At 35.8% G+C, this 13,252-nt stretch overlaps 1 protein-coding gene across 6 annotated transcripts in view; it reads left to right on the top strand.

The window, feature by feature from the left end:
• Positions 1 to 750: 750 nt before the first annotated feature.
• Positions 751 to 13,252, top strand: part of synrg (synergin, gamma) — a 99,242-nt gene continuing 86,740 nt past the window's right edge. For 4 of the 6 annotated variants that reach the window (XM_028806603.2, XM_028806602.2, XM_028806601.2 and 1 more), the window contains exon 1: positions 752 to 838. In XM_028806603.2, the coding sequence (XP_028662436.1) occupies positions 804 to 838 (35 nt within the window). In that variant the 5' untranslated portion in view covers positions 752 to 803. Of the gene's footprint in view, positions 839 to 13,252 lie in introns of all 6 variants that reach the window. The other 2 variants (XM_051931441.1, XM_028806598.2) reach the window with 1 other exon arrangement.

The following is a 13,252-nucleotide window of genomic DNA, read 5'->3' as shown; positions in this document are numbered from 1 at the left end:
TAAGTCTCTCCTTTGCTACCTCCAGGATGCCCTTTTATTTAGCTTGTTGGTTTAATTTTTACGTGTTTGATCAAATATTTCATCATAAGTATTATGCTCACTGCTATATTTCATCTATTTCAACTGTACTAAGTTAATGTTCGATTTCTTTGTTTGCTGATGCATTTTTAATGTTATGTTGTGGTCTCTCTGTAAAACCTGCTGACAAACTAAATGTCCTTCTTAGGACAATACATTTAATTTGAAATGATTTGTATAATACAAAGTATATTAGATTCATACCGACCCGTTGATGACGCCGTGCAATGATTAATACACCAATGGATAAATCTAAATTATCAGTAGGATTTGACCTCCGTCAGAGGGCTTGCTTATTGCCAAACATTACAGTCAGTGCGGTCAGAAACAGAAGCACCATTGGGCCTTTGCACAACATTTAACTCTTGACGTTTGCTTCAGCTTAGGCAACCAAACTGTTTTTTTTACGCTTGAATGCCCTTAATACTTCTTTAGCATTTGTTAAAAGTATCGCTTACAATAAGTACATTATTCCTCTGTTACTCATCCAAGGTGTCAAAAAAAGTGACGCAACCAGCAAAGCTGTGACGCACGCTACTTATATTTGGGAGTGGGAAGAGGTCGGCTGATTACAGAACCATGCCGTTTCTCTGGCGACGAAGAACTAAGACCCGGAAGCGACGTGATCAGATCGCCTCGTCACCTCAGTAACAGAGAAAGGTGACCCGGAAGCGATTGTCTCCTCCGCCCACTCGAAACTGAGGGGCAGTGGCTTCTTGTTTAAGATGGCGCTGCGTCCGGGAGCTGGTGGAAGTGGCAGGTAAGATCATTGTCAATGTAAATATGTGTGTTGGGTTGTATCAGTGAAGACAGTCGTGTTTTCCCCCTAATAACAAATATTGAATTATCAGTAACTTGACTACATGCGAAAAAAGCTAATTGTAATGTAAACGTGTACATGTATACACACACATGTATATGAAGGTATGCTGAATGTTTTTAATGTTTCATTGCATCTTATGGCTTCTGAATTGGCATTATTAAAAACAACCCTGGGGATGACCACTAAAGACTAATTGTATGCAATGCACTTCCTTTTTGAAGTGTGGTATATATCTCTATACGCAAACGTAAAAAGAAAGCTGTCAGACAAACTGCATCGTTTGATTATTTTGTTAATACCGAATGATAACGACTTCTGCGATCATCAGCTTGTCATTAATAGTAATAGAAAACAACTAGGGTAACTTTGTGTTAACTAAGTTTTACTGGAGCCCTAGGCTTTTTTAGGCAGTACCTAACTCAGTTTTCCTTAATGTAATCAACTGTAAGATGAGCCTGTTAACATCAAGATTACTTATTCCTAAATATATCGTAGTTTGTAATTCTTAATTTTGTAGGGTTACCCACAATATTTTTGTATTAAGTTGAAGGGCATAACGATTCTTTTGGTCGCTGGCTATTTGGATGAGGTGGACGAACTCTGTTATGGAGGGTCTGTGCAGTTGGTTGATATCAGTTATTCAAATTGTTTATCTTTTCCGAATTTTAAAAGGCCAGTAAATTTCGTCTTTCTCCAAAACATAAGTGCAAGGATGTTTTGAATCAAATGGACTGTGTTTGCAATGATCATTTTCGACCTCATCACTTGTTCTGTAAGAGGCAGGTAATTTCTTATGCATAGATGCAAGTGCCAGTGTTTGGTATTAATAATTTATTATTCACACTACTGTCTCATATTCCATATTATATCATTTTAAGAAATAACCAAATTTAGAGTGAAGAGGCTAAAACAATACTCGTAAAAAGTTTAAATGACAAAATAAAAAAGGTGTAATCAGTCTAGTTATGGTAGGAGCTCATTTGGACATATAAGCTTTATTCAGTTATATTGATTTGAACAAAAAAACGTAGTGTATGCTTTCTAGCATTTCCTAATATATTTGCTAATTTATTCTTTTAGCCAGGGTTAGTATTGACTTTCAGTTACGGTGGTATGTGTGTTCCCTGTAATTGACAATTTTTCACATGCATGATTTTTTTCCTTGTTTTCCATAACTACTGAGATGTGGATTTTACATTGCTAGTGGTTATTCATAATCTAGTGCATGGGTGGACAATGTCGGTCCTGGAGAGCCACAGTGCTGTATGTTTTTATTCCAGCCCAGTTTCTTAGTTAGATGTCAAGCAATAAGTGCATCATAAGGAATAATTAAGTGACATTTTAATGCTTCATTTTAGTTGTCTCGCTTGTTAAGGTTCTCCACCCTTAATTGCTTATTTTAATCTTAAACTGCTGCATTCAGCAGTTTTAATAGCTCATTATTAGCAATAAGATGTAAATGACAAAACAGCTAGCTTTTTTCCAATCACATCTGTGTGTGTTTATCATGCACTGCTTGATTTAATAAAACACTTAATAGATATGTTTTAGGCTTCAAATCATTTGGATAATATCTTTGGAAAGGAAAAAATCTGCGATACAAGAACCTTACATTGCACAGACTAACAAGCCATAAAAAAGCAATTGGGTTGGAATGAAAACCTGCAGCCGCTGCAGCTCTCCAGGACTAACATTGCCCACCCCAGGTCTAGTGTGATTAAGTATTGGCATATTAATGTGCATGCCCTGCAATGTCAAAATTTGTTCCTCCCTTACAAACTTTTGGGATAAACTTTGGTTCCTTCCCACTGGGGTTGGAGGTAACCACTCTCTCTCTCATATTTCCCATTTCTCCTTGAGCCAGCTCTTGTCATTACTGAGATTATCCAAGAACCGACACACCAAAACCTGTGGATTTTTACAAAAGAGAGTGAGTGCTTCTTTTCTGATACCACTCCCCAACCCCAGTGCTTTGCTCATCTGCACAGCATCTCTTACTCATGTTCGGTGTGGTCTGTCAATTTTTAGTTTTCTTAAATCTGTTTAGTCAACCATAATTTTCAGATCAGTTTTAAAAATTATCAGACTAATATAGAAGAATATACAATGAGAACTGAAGACATATATGAGCATTTATGAATAATATGTCTAACATATTTTTTTAACCAAGTCATATGAAAATGAGTTATTTTTCCCCATCTTTTAAGCTGAATTCATATGTAGCCATGTTATTTTAATAAATTATGGGAGTTTTAGGCTAATTTTTATTCCATAACAAACCACACTACTGTTCTTGCAATAAAAATGTTTGATTTAACAGTGTTTGGCAGACATGAGAAAAACATGAGATGTACGCTTGCACAAAAAAAAAAAACTACCTGTAATCTCTGGTTAAATCCATAAATGCAATATAGTTTTTTAATGTGTGTGTTTGTGTTTTATATTACCTTCATTTGTGCCTAGTAAGATTTGAGCACTTACAAATATAAGACTGAAAATGACAATTTCATTTCCTGGAAGTGGTATTTTGAGAAAAAGGGTGACAATTCCTGGCCTACAGATATGACATTAGATCACAAATGTGTCATTAGTCCTCTGTGGTTAAGAATTTGCTTAAATAGGTCTACTATTATTCAAACTCATGCTATGTAACTATTGTTAGCAGATAACAAGATCATACTCCACAGAATTGGATTTATATTCATAATATAAGAAGAACTGGCAAATAAGCCCCACATACATTAGGTCTCTAGAGTGAAGGTCATCAAAAATGACATGCCATATGATTGTTGTTACTGAGGAGTTTAAAAAAATCAAATATTTATCTGCATTATATTATCACCCATCTCTAACAAGTGCCAAAGTACTTTTACAAAAAAGAATAATGGCAGATTTCCAATAATAAAAATATTAAAATGAAATTCATGTATGTGCATTTATGTTAATTAGGTAAATGTATTTTTTTCTTAAAAAAAACAATTTAATAACATTACATAAGTGTTATAGTGTGCTCCAGCAAAATCAAGATATTGTAAGAATCAGTCCTGGACATGGCACAAGTACACTTCAAGACTTACTGATGCTTACAGATGGGTAATTACCAGTTAACCCAACACAAACACACTTACAGTATAGAAGAAAAAACAGAAGAAAATCCATGCAGACAATGGGAAAATATGCAAACTCCACAGGGGCAATGACTGGAGTAGGATTCAAATTGGAGATACCGGATCCATGAAATAGCTGTGCCAGTACATAACAGTAACAGATATTTTAACATTAATTAACAGTGATGTAACAACATTATATTTGGATGGGGCAATTTCATTGTGTGTTTAAAAAATATAATAAACATTTCCTTAATTTTGTGCACATGCTAAATGTGTTCCCTGTCATTTTGTTTACAGTATCTGAAAAATTAATACAGCTTAATCTTTACTATTAATTTCAGAATCAAGACATTATCAATACCACATAAACAGAAAAAACAGGTTATTCGCAATTTTTTAATTTGTAACTGCTCTTTAATGTAAGAAGTCTTTTCAAATCAAGTTTATCAACATTTCACTTTGTTTCATAATTTTTTTTACTGTTGAGAAAGTAGATTTGTAAATTTAGGGATAATTAGTGATTAATTACACTTAATGAAATTGTCTCTGACCTCCTATTGTGGACCATAGCGGGTGCTCATGCATCATCCCTGAACCCAAATGACAGCCTGAAGAACTAAAGTAACAAAAAGGGTTTAATTAACAACAATCAACAAAAATACCCAATAAACATACAGGACATGAAAATAACAAAACCCTAACTGTTCTGGCCTTCCTGTTTACCTCTTGCTTAGTTCACCTAAAACCTCTTTACCCGTCAAGCCATTAGCATTGGCTTTCTCCCAACCTAAAGCCCTCGGTATACTAAATGCAGGATCTCTTTAAACTTGGATCCCAAAGCCCTGTCATATGAGCATTTACAAGTACTTCCCGGTTATCAGGCCAGCACTCTTAAGTCTGCATTTACCCTTGAAGGGTTCCCCCTACCAGCACTGGGTTTCCCTGTAGACTCCTCATACCCCAGAATGTCACTGGACAGGGCCAGACCATCTCTCCAGTATTTCTGCGAATGTAATCCTCAGTGCCCTCTAGTGGCTTAAGGGACCTTAACAGGGGTTACGGATCTATTGCTACCTGTCCCACTTTCACACTGTCCATTATTTCACAATTTCAAAAAAATAGTCTATTTTATATTCAGGGAATATTGATTAAGTGTTGTTATTATGTAATTCTGTGCAATCATCCTGAATTTGCCCTACAGCTGGTTTGGCCATAACTTGGGTAATTAGATGAATTCATCGGTATACAGTACTTGAAATTGCAGACTGCATTTCTTTTCTCTTCATACTATTCAAATATGCTTGCACTATTTGTGTGTTCCCCATTTTCATCCCATTTTGGTTATGTTGTCTTTGTTTATTTATGCTGTCACACCTGAGTGGGGTCATTACTAGTAATGAGTGTTACTTGTGTGTCAAAAAACTGAGAAGGATTGAATTTCTAGATCTGCTGTTTGGTTTATGCTTTGCTTCTCGTGTATTTTTATCTTTACAATTTAAGAGGACATTTTAGCTATTATTTATAACACTCAACTTCAGTGGTAGAATATGTAACTTTCAGGTCTAGATTCTATCAGTAGTAGTTCTATTTTTTTAGTACATTCTCACACCTTTGGTTTCTATCCAAGTTAAATTTATCCAGGCTTTGCACATTTTTAAGAGCAAGTTTATGCACTAGATACCTTATTTTAAGGCGATATATTTTTAGTGGTAAACTGCAAATGCAGATGTATAATTGCTGTGTAGATATGCAAATAATTGTGGGACATGGTGTGGTAGCTGACACTGATGAGGCCTTTTAACCGAGTAGTGGGGTAGGAAAAACAAATACTACATTGTAAAGGGCTCAGGCTGTAAGTAATATTAATGGAAGATAACAAGCTAACCATTCAAAATTACTAAAAGGCTGATCGTGGAAGAAAGTGCAATAAGAGACCAGTAAAATACCACAGCTCTGCATAGAACATTTGGATTAACTCAATACTAAAATTAACCTTGTAAAACAAACAACTATTCTTTTAAAATCGAATGTCAGCTTTTGCTTTGGAATAAGAATGCTTTTAAATAAATTTGAAATATATTCAAGTAGCGATGTTCGATGTGATAGCCTTATTATATGCTATTAAAAAGGTGAGCAATTTAGCTGTCTATGTAGTTTTCTTTTTTCCTAATTATGAGAAATATTTAGTATACAAGCAGGTTTCAGGATACAGCGTTGTTCCAATATAAATAAACACGTAAAACTCCTTATATTTTTCTTTTCCTTTTCCTAACAAATGAAGCAAACTGGTTTTGATGTGGATGAATATATAGCAGACATTACTAACAATGAGAAATATGGACTTTCCCACCATTTTCAATCATCTTTTGCTTTTGTGTACATGGGTTTCTGAATATAACCGGCATATATGCAGAAAGCTCAGTTGCAGATAAGTAACTCAGTTGGCAGCTGGCTGTAGTTTCTTCCTTCCTAAGTACACATCTCAGCTATGCCACCTTAGAGAGTAAAGCTGCAGGGAGGGGAAGCTACACCGTTAGTGATCCCTCAACAAAGATGGTACAGCCAAGTGATAAACCTGAACACAGGTAAGCAGCTACATAGGCAGATATCAGTTCAGATGAATTGAGGAAGAACCTGCTGCTTTAATTTCCCACCCTCCTAAGTACACCTTGCAGTCATATATATATATAGAGGGAGTGCAGTGGAGTGTGTACGCCTGATGAGCCCACAATGAGGGCGAAACACGTGTCGCGTACTCTTTGCATTTATTTGACAGTAAACTATTTCAACCATATATATATATATATATATATAATTCTTTTCGCGTTTGAAACGGAAATTATGTATGACCACGTGATATGGAAATTACGTATGAAACAGAAATTACGTATGACACGCGATATGGAAATTACCTATGACCACAGAACATATTATGATACAGGAACTAATCACGTAGTTTTTGGACGCCATTTTTATATCGTCTTTACAAATTGTTATTATTTGTGTGCGCTCCGCGTCGCTCTCTCCCACCCCTCCTGTCTGGACTACAGCGCTGAGCCGTCCGCCACCAGGCGCGTTCTGACAGAGACGTTTTATTTATTCGTCCACGTGACTGTTGCTGAAACTGCCACATTGTAACTTTTTTTTAGTTGGCAGTACTTGATAGCAGAAGAGATGAGGAAAACAGCTTTGCATCTTTCTACTTTTTAACTGCGCCGAGTTGTAAACAATGTGAAGATGAGACCGCCTTCACCTGCGAGGGGTCATGAGAACAAAGTGGACTCTGGGAGGCGCAGAATGTCGGGCTGCTCCACCGAGTCGAGAGCTTCGCAGTTTCGGGCAGCGTCCTCTCTTCTCGCACTGTTTATGACACTTCAAGTCCCCTGTCGGCTCCTGGGAGAGTGGAAATCTTTGCGAATGAGTGTAATCGGCGCCATCGAAGCAGGACTCTGTTTGTAAATTGCCCTGCACAACTACTTACTGTCCCTTAAGATAGGTTCGGGTCACTAAAACCCCACAACATTCAAGGTTGCTTTTGTGATTAATTGTTTTAACAAGTAAATCACAGGCATGTAGTGCAAAGTTGTCAGGCAAAAATTTGGATGATCACATAGAAAATGTAATTTCTATACCACAGCGGTCGTGTAGCGCCTTTCACAAGGGATCTGCTACTTACCTGTTGTGTTATAGTGCCTTTAAAATGTAGTTTACCCGAAACCACTCCAGTAGTGCTCAATGTATCTTTACTTCTTAAATGTTAATTTTTTGCTGTTTAATAACTTATAGACTACATTTTATTTTTTTCCCTTGCACTCAGTGAGCGAAGCCACTGAGTAATCAACTAGTTGTCGTATAAGAGAGTACAGTGTCATTCTTAGTGATTCCTCAACAAAGAAGTCTCATCTGGAGGATCAATCATCAGTTAATGGTAGTTTTATATTCCATCATTATGACATTTCCAACTCTGAGGTTCTATGCCAAACCTCCCACATCCCATAGTCCTTTACAGTTATCTGTGAAGGCATGTGAGGTCCCCTCCACAATCCACAACATTGAACTGCCTGCAAACTGGATGGATGCATGTGGACATTTGTAGAAGTGCTGATTACAATCAGAAAATGAATGCAAAGTCTCTATTCATTATTGGGTCTGTTTAGGACACTGTTAAAAGTGGTTAATCTTGTTATCTTTTAATCTCCTGTTACAAATGTGATTATGATAACATTATTACACTTTCAAAGTGTACAAGTCTTTTTCTGAACTTTGTCAATAATGGGGTAAAAGTAGGAATAACATGAGCCTGTATGGGTTTATTTTTTTATTCGCATCTTATATATAAATGTCTACACGTGGAAGTGTGTTTTTCTATCCGGCCTGAATGTGAGAGGTGGAGTCGGTTAAGGGCTCCACCTCAGAAGAAAGACAGTCACTTAGCTGCCAATATTGGCAAAATGGTATCCCTTTTACTTTTCCTCCCACCGCTAATACAAAAGCGAGGTGAGCACATTGGCAAAACAAAACCTCAGAAGAAGGACAAAGTCGCATTGCTGCTAACATCAGCAAAACGGTATCTCTTTTAGTTTTCCTCCTGCCGCCAATGCACAAGCGATGTGAGCATGTCGGCAAAACAAATCCTTCTAGGAGAGAGATGCCCAGAGTAGTTCCTTTCAACTACCTGACATCTTTACATTTCAGTTTTTTTTTTCTGATGATTTCAATAGTTTCTAGGACCCTGGGCTTTTTACAGCATGGGCTTACACAGCTAGTGCCTAATAAGTTTACAAGAAAAACAGAAACATTTGGTTCTGAAGTATACAGGTGTATTGTTTAATTTGCAGCAAGCAGACCCTACTTTATCTGTACTTTTACTAATTCCTCTAATTCAGGAGTTGAGTGGCTGCAGTAAACTCAAGCTCGCTCACTGTCCATGCTCAGACAAAGAGTGTACATTTTAATTAAAGGAAAAATGAAAAGGTCTGAGCTCATTAAAGCAGCTACACTTCATTTCATTTCCACCGGGTGGTTCGTCATGTGATGGGTGTGGCAACGTGCTATCAGCCTATGCTCCCAACCTCCTCCTCCTGTATGGTGTTGAGTAGATTTCTTCATTTCAAGAAACTATAGAGGAAAATCCCTTGTAATCTGCTTTTCTGCTCTGCCACTTGTACGCACATCAAAAGAATAAATTGTGTTCTCATAAGTATAAACACAATTTTTAATTTATTTTTTTCTTTTGGCAGAAATAGAGCTTTCAATAGCTATAAAAGATTTCCATTAAACACAGTAGTGTTAGTTTCCCTAAAACCATGAGTTATTCTGGGCCCAACATCTGTCCTTAGATTTTGGATGCTGCATTTTTCTGTCTCTCTCAGGATTTTATTCAAATTCATCTCATCAGTTAGTTATTTTAGATTACTCCTGTGTGTGTATACATTACCTGTATTTCTTTTGAACATGTGGAGACCTGGTGTATTGTCTTGAACTAGTTTCCTGCATTATACTTATTACTACAAAAATGGGCTTTGGATCCTTGTGATGTTTATCTAGATAACCATGTTATTAAAGGAGTTGGTGAAACATACACTGAGTCAGCCTTTTGTTTGAAAGTCTAACACCTCTTCTCCTATTACAGCTCGATCAGAGGTAATGTACACACCAGTTAAATAATTGAAAATGTTCCAAAGAAAAGACTGCTTGATTCATGAATGTTTTATTATACAAGCATTGTTTTTCTTGTGTGTTGATGGCATCATGCAACTTTTGTACTGATACGAAAACGTTTTTTCCTTATTTCTTGTCAAACAATCCTGCTAACATTAGAGCGAATGAGGGCTTCCTTGAATTAATCTTGTTGTGCCTAATTTGCCTTTCAAAGCTGTTTTGCTTTAAACAGTTCAAATGTCCTTAGAAAATGTTTGGTTTAGGTAGGGACTCAGTTACATGATCTTGGGTATATATCTGGATGGCTTTTGCAATACTAATAGTTTGAAACCTTAATTTAATTCTGCTTTATTGCATTTGTTTACATAATGATGTATTTGGTTGCTGCCTATCACTATTCTCTCTTTGGCTTTACGTAGGTGCACCATGTATGCTGGTATAGCTTCATAGGCCTAGTTGTGTTGTATACAGTACATTATATATGGTATATTATGTATTTATTAGCAGTCCATGTACAGTTTAATAAAAATTGAACAATGGAGAAGTAAATTATTTCCATGTTAGCAACATTAAACATTTAGTCAGTTATATTCCAAATAAGAGAAGTAGTAAATAAAAAGTGTTCTCTCACACTAGTGAAATATAACAGTAGCTGGCACATACCATGTTCAAATCTACATTTACATCATTGTAGAGGTAATATATGTGTGTTGTATTTAATGTTTAGTACTAGTAAAATGAAGTATGGGAGAATCAGAAACTGCTTTGTTCAGTTGACTTATCACTGCCCAGAGTAGCCAAATACATTTTCCTACTATGGTTATGTAACCCTATGCTTCATTGCAAGTTGAAATGGGAGAAGGTCCAAGCATATTATAATTAAATGGTTTAAATTAACAATAGTTTAAAAAAATAGCATAGCGAGAAATGTGAAAGGGGTGTTTATCACAACAAAAGGTTTAAATATTATTGATTTGTTTTTGCTTAATTATTTATTACTTTTCTTGTCATAATATGATTTATAATTTTCCAGAATGTCTAAACTATGTTACGGCCTTGTTGCCTCAAAGCAGTCTTTTTTAAAGGCTCAGCAAAAAAAGCGAGAAGTGCTAAGGTGTGAAAACTAGCTCCCTGTGAAAAATGTTTAAAGCAGCATTGTCAGTTTAAATCTTAAGAAAGCTGCATCACTAAGTTTGGCTCACAAGTAGAAGCCTCATTTTACTGTCCAATGTCCTGTTTCTGTACACTTTTGTTGTCCCTGCTATCCAACTGTTTCTCTAAGGAGAATTCCATAAAGGGCCTTTACTAATAATAGAGCTACGATTTTCAAAGAACTTTCATCAAAAGATGGTAAATAATTATTTGACTAGACTTATTAATACCGTTATAATACATCTTGCAGCCTCAGACTAGTAGACTACTAATTTTGTGCCCTGTAAAGGACAGTGATGTTAAAAAGAATAGTAATAAAGGTTTCATTATAGCATATGTTGAATTTCCCCTTGGGGATTAATAAAGTATCTGTCTGTCTGTCATCATTAAAATAAAAACAAAAATGAGGACTTATCTACATTAAAATAGGAAAGGCAATATTGTATATGAAATTAAAGTGACATGTTATAAAATTGTCCACAAAGCAGCACTTTATTCCTGAAGTAGTCTGATGCACAAAAATCACTGTAACGAGCCATTGTAAGGCCAATTCTGCTATTAAAGCGTTCAGAGTAAAATGCTGATTTTCATCATAACATATTAACATACTTTTACTCTGCTTTTCACACAAGTCTAATACTCATTCTGGTTTTGTCAGTTTTAGATATGGTCTTTTTAATACACTTTCAAAGTTAACTCATAAATGATCATATTGTATTTAAGAAATAAATAAATGTGTTAACAGTGCCAAGCACTTTAGTGCTGAATGGAAGTTAATGGCTAAAAGAAGCTTAGCAGCAGAAAGCAGTGAATCTTGCTGCATGAAGTTAATTTCGTAGGTGCAGCTCTATTATTTGCTAGTGTAGTAAAAGATTATCATTAGACATGTGGAGACAGAGAGCCATTTGTCATCACAACTTCTTGCCAGCCTGCCAAATTTAAGAGTAAATTACATAGGCGAAAGTCACATAACTGTAAAATGTGTTTACAACTTAGAACATCCTTATCAGTAACTTAAGGCCAAAAGCAAATCTTCTGTAATGACAGTTCCCCAATACTTTTGATGCTTTAGGTCTAAAATATCTTAAGTCACTTTATTAGTGTTGTGCTTTATTACACTTCTTTTAATATTATTTTTTCAGTCTACTTTATCTAGCACAAACTGTGTGGGGAGTTGGGGCCCTGCTGTCAGCACTGGTTGGTATGCAAGATCAAACCCCAAAAGGACATGCTTGTATGCTTTCATTTGTACTGGCACAATATAGAATGACTGATTGGTATAAATCTATGCTTTGAACTAAAAGTAGTATCCATGCGTAAAATCCACTTTTTTATGTTTGTTTTGGGAGAAATTCTATTTTGAAATCATACTATCATAATGTAGCTTCCTTATTGTCTGTTATCTAAAAGACAATTAATCAGACTTTGTTTCATAAAGTTTCTTTCATGACTTGCAATCACAAGATGCTTTAAACAGTACCTTCACATGTTTAGCAACAATATGTTGTTATACTATGTAAATCAAAGTCAAATGTAAGCCTGGAAATTGTCAACGGGGCAAGTGGTTGCACTTTTTAATACTTCATGAAAACAAAACATGCATTTGTTGAATATTCCAGTAATTGATTAGTTGTTAAAGTTAAGGATGCATTAGAGTCAATCAATTAATCTTTCATTTTGTAGCATGCAGATTTTGTAAGGAAGAATGTTGACATTTCATAGGACAGCTTAAGAACATAAATTTGACAAACAAGAGGAGACCATTCAGTCCATCAAGCCTGTTCGTTTAGCTACTAGCTAAGATGCTGGGCCGTGTCGCATGATCTGCATCTCGCGCAGCGCTTCGAACATTTAAAAGCCTGTACGATAGCTGTCCTACTCTTTGTGATTTATTTTCGGCCCCGGACATGGTTAAATCTTTTGGCACAAAGTCTGGTCTCACAGGATGTGAATTCTTGATATTTTTAGTTTATAATTTAAAAACTGAATAAGAATCTGAAAATCTAACAACATCACATTAAGGTTTGATAAATTCTGAAAAGAATGATACCCAACATACAGTGGGGCAAAAACGTATTTAGTCAGCCACCAATTGTGCAAGTTCTCCCACTTAAAAAGATGAGAGAGGCCTATAATTTTCAACATAGGTATACCTCAACTATGAGAGACAAAATGAGAAAAAAATCCAGAAAATCACATTGTCTGATTTTTGAAGAATTTATTTGCAAATTATGGTGGAAAAAAAGTATTTGGTCAATAACAAAAGTTCATTTCAATACTTTGTTATATACCCTTTGTTGGCAATGACAGAGGTCAAATGTTTTCTGTAAGTCTTCACAAGGTTTTCACACACTGTTGTTGGTATTTTGGCCCATTCCTCCATGCAGATCGCCTCTAGAGCAGTGATGTTTTGGGGCTGTTGCTGGGC

This window comes from Erpetoichthys calabaricus, chromosome 8 (assembly GCF_900747795.2).
Source record: "Erpetoichthys calabaricus chromosome 8, fErpCal1.3, whole genome shotgun sequence".
In the NCBI taxonomy this organism is placed as follows: domain Eukaryota; kingdom Metazoa; phylum Chordata; class Cladistia; order Polypteriformes; family Polypteridae; genus Erpetoichthys; species Erpetoichthys calabaricus.
The sequence above is the reverse complement of the archived record's forward strand: the minus strand, read 5'-3'. Positions and strand labels throughout refer to the sequence as shown.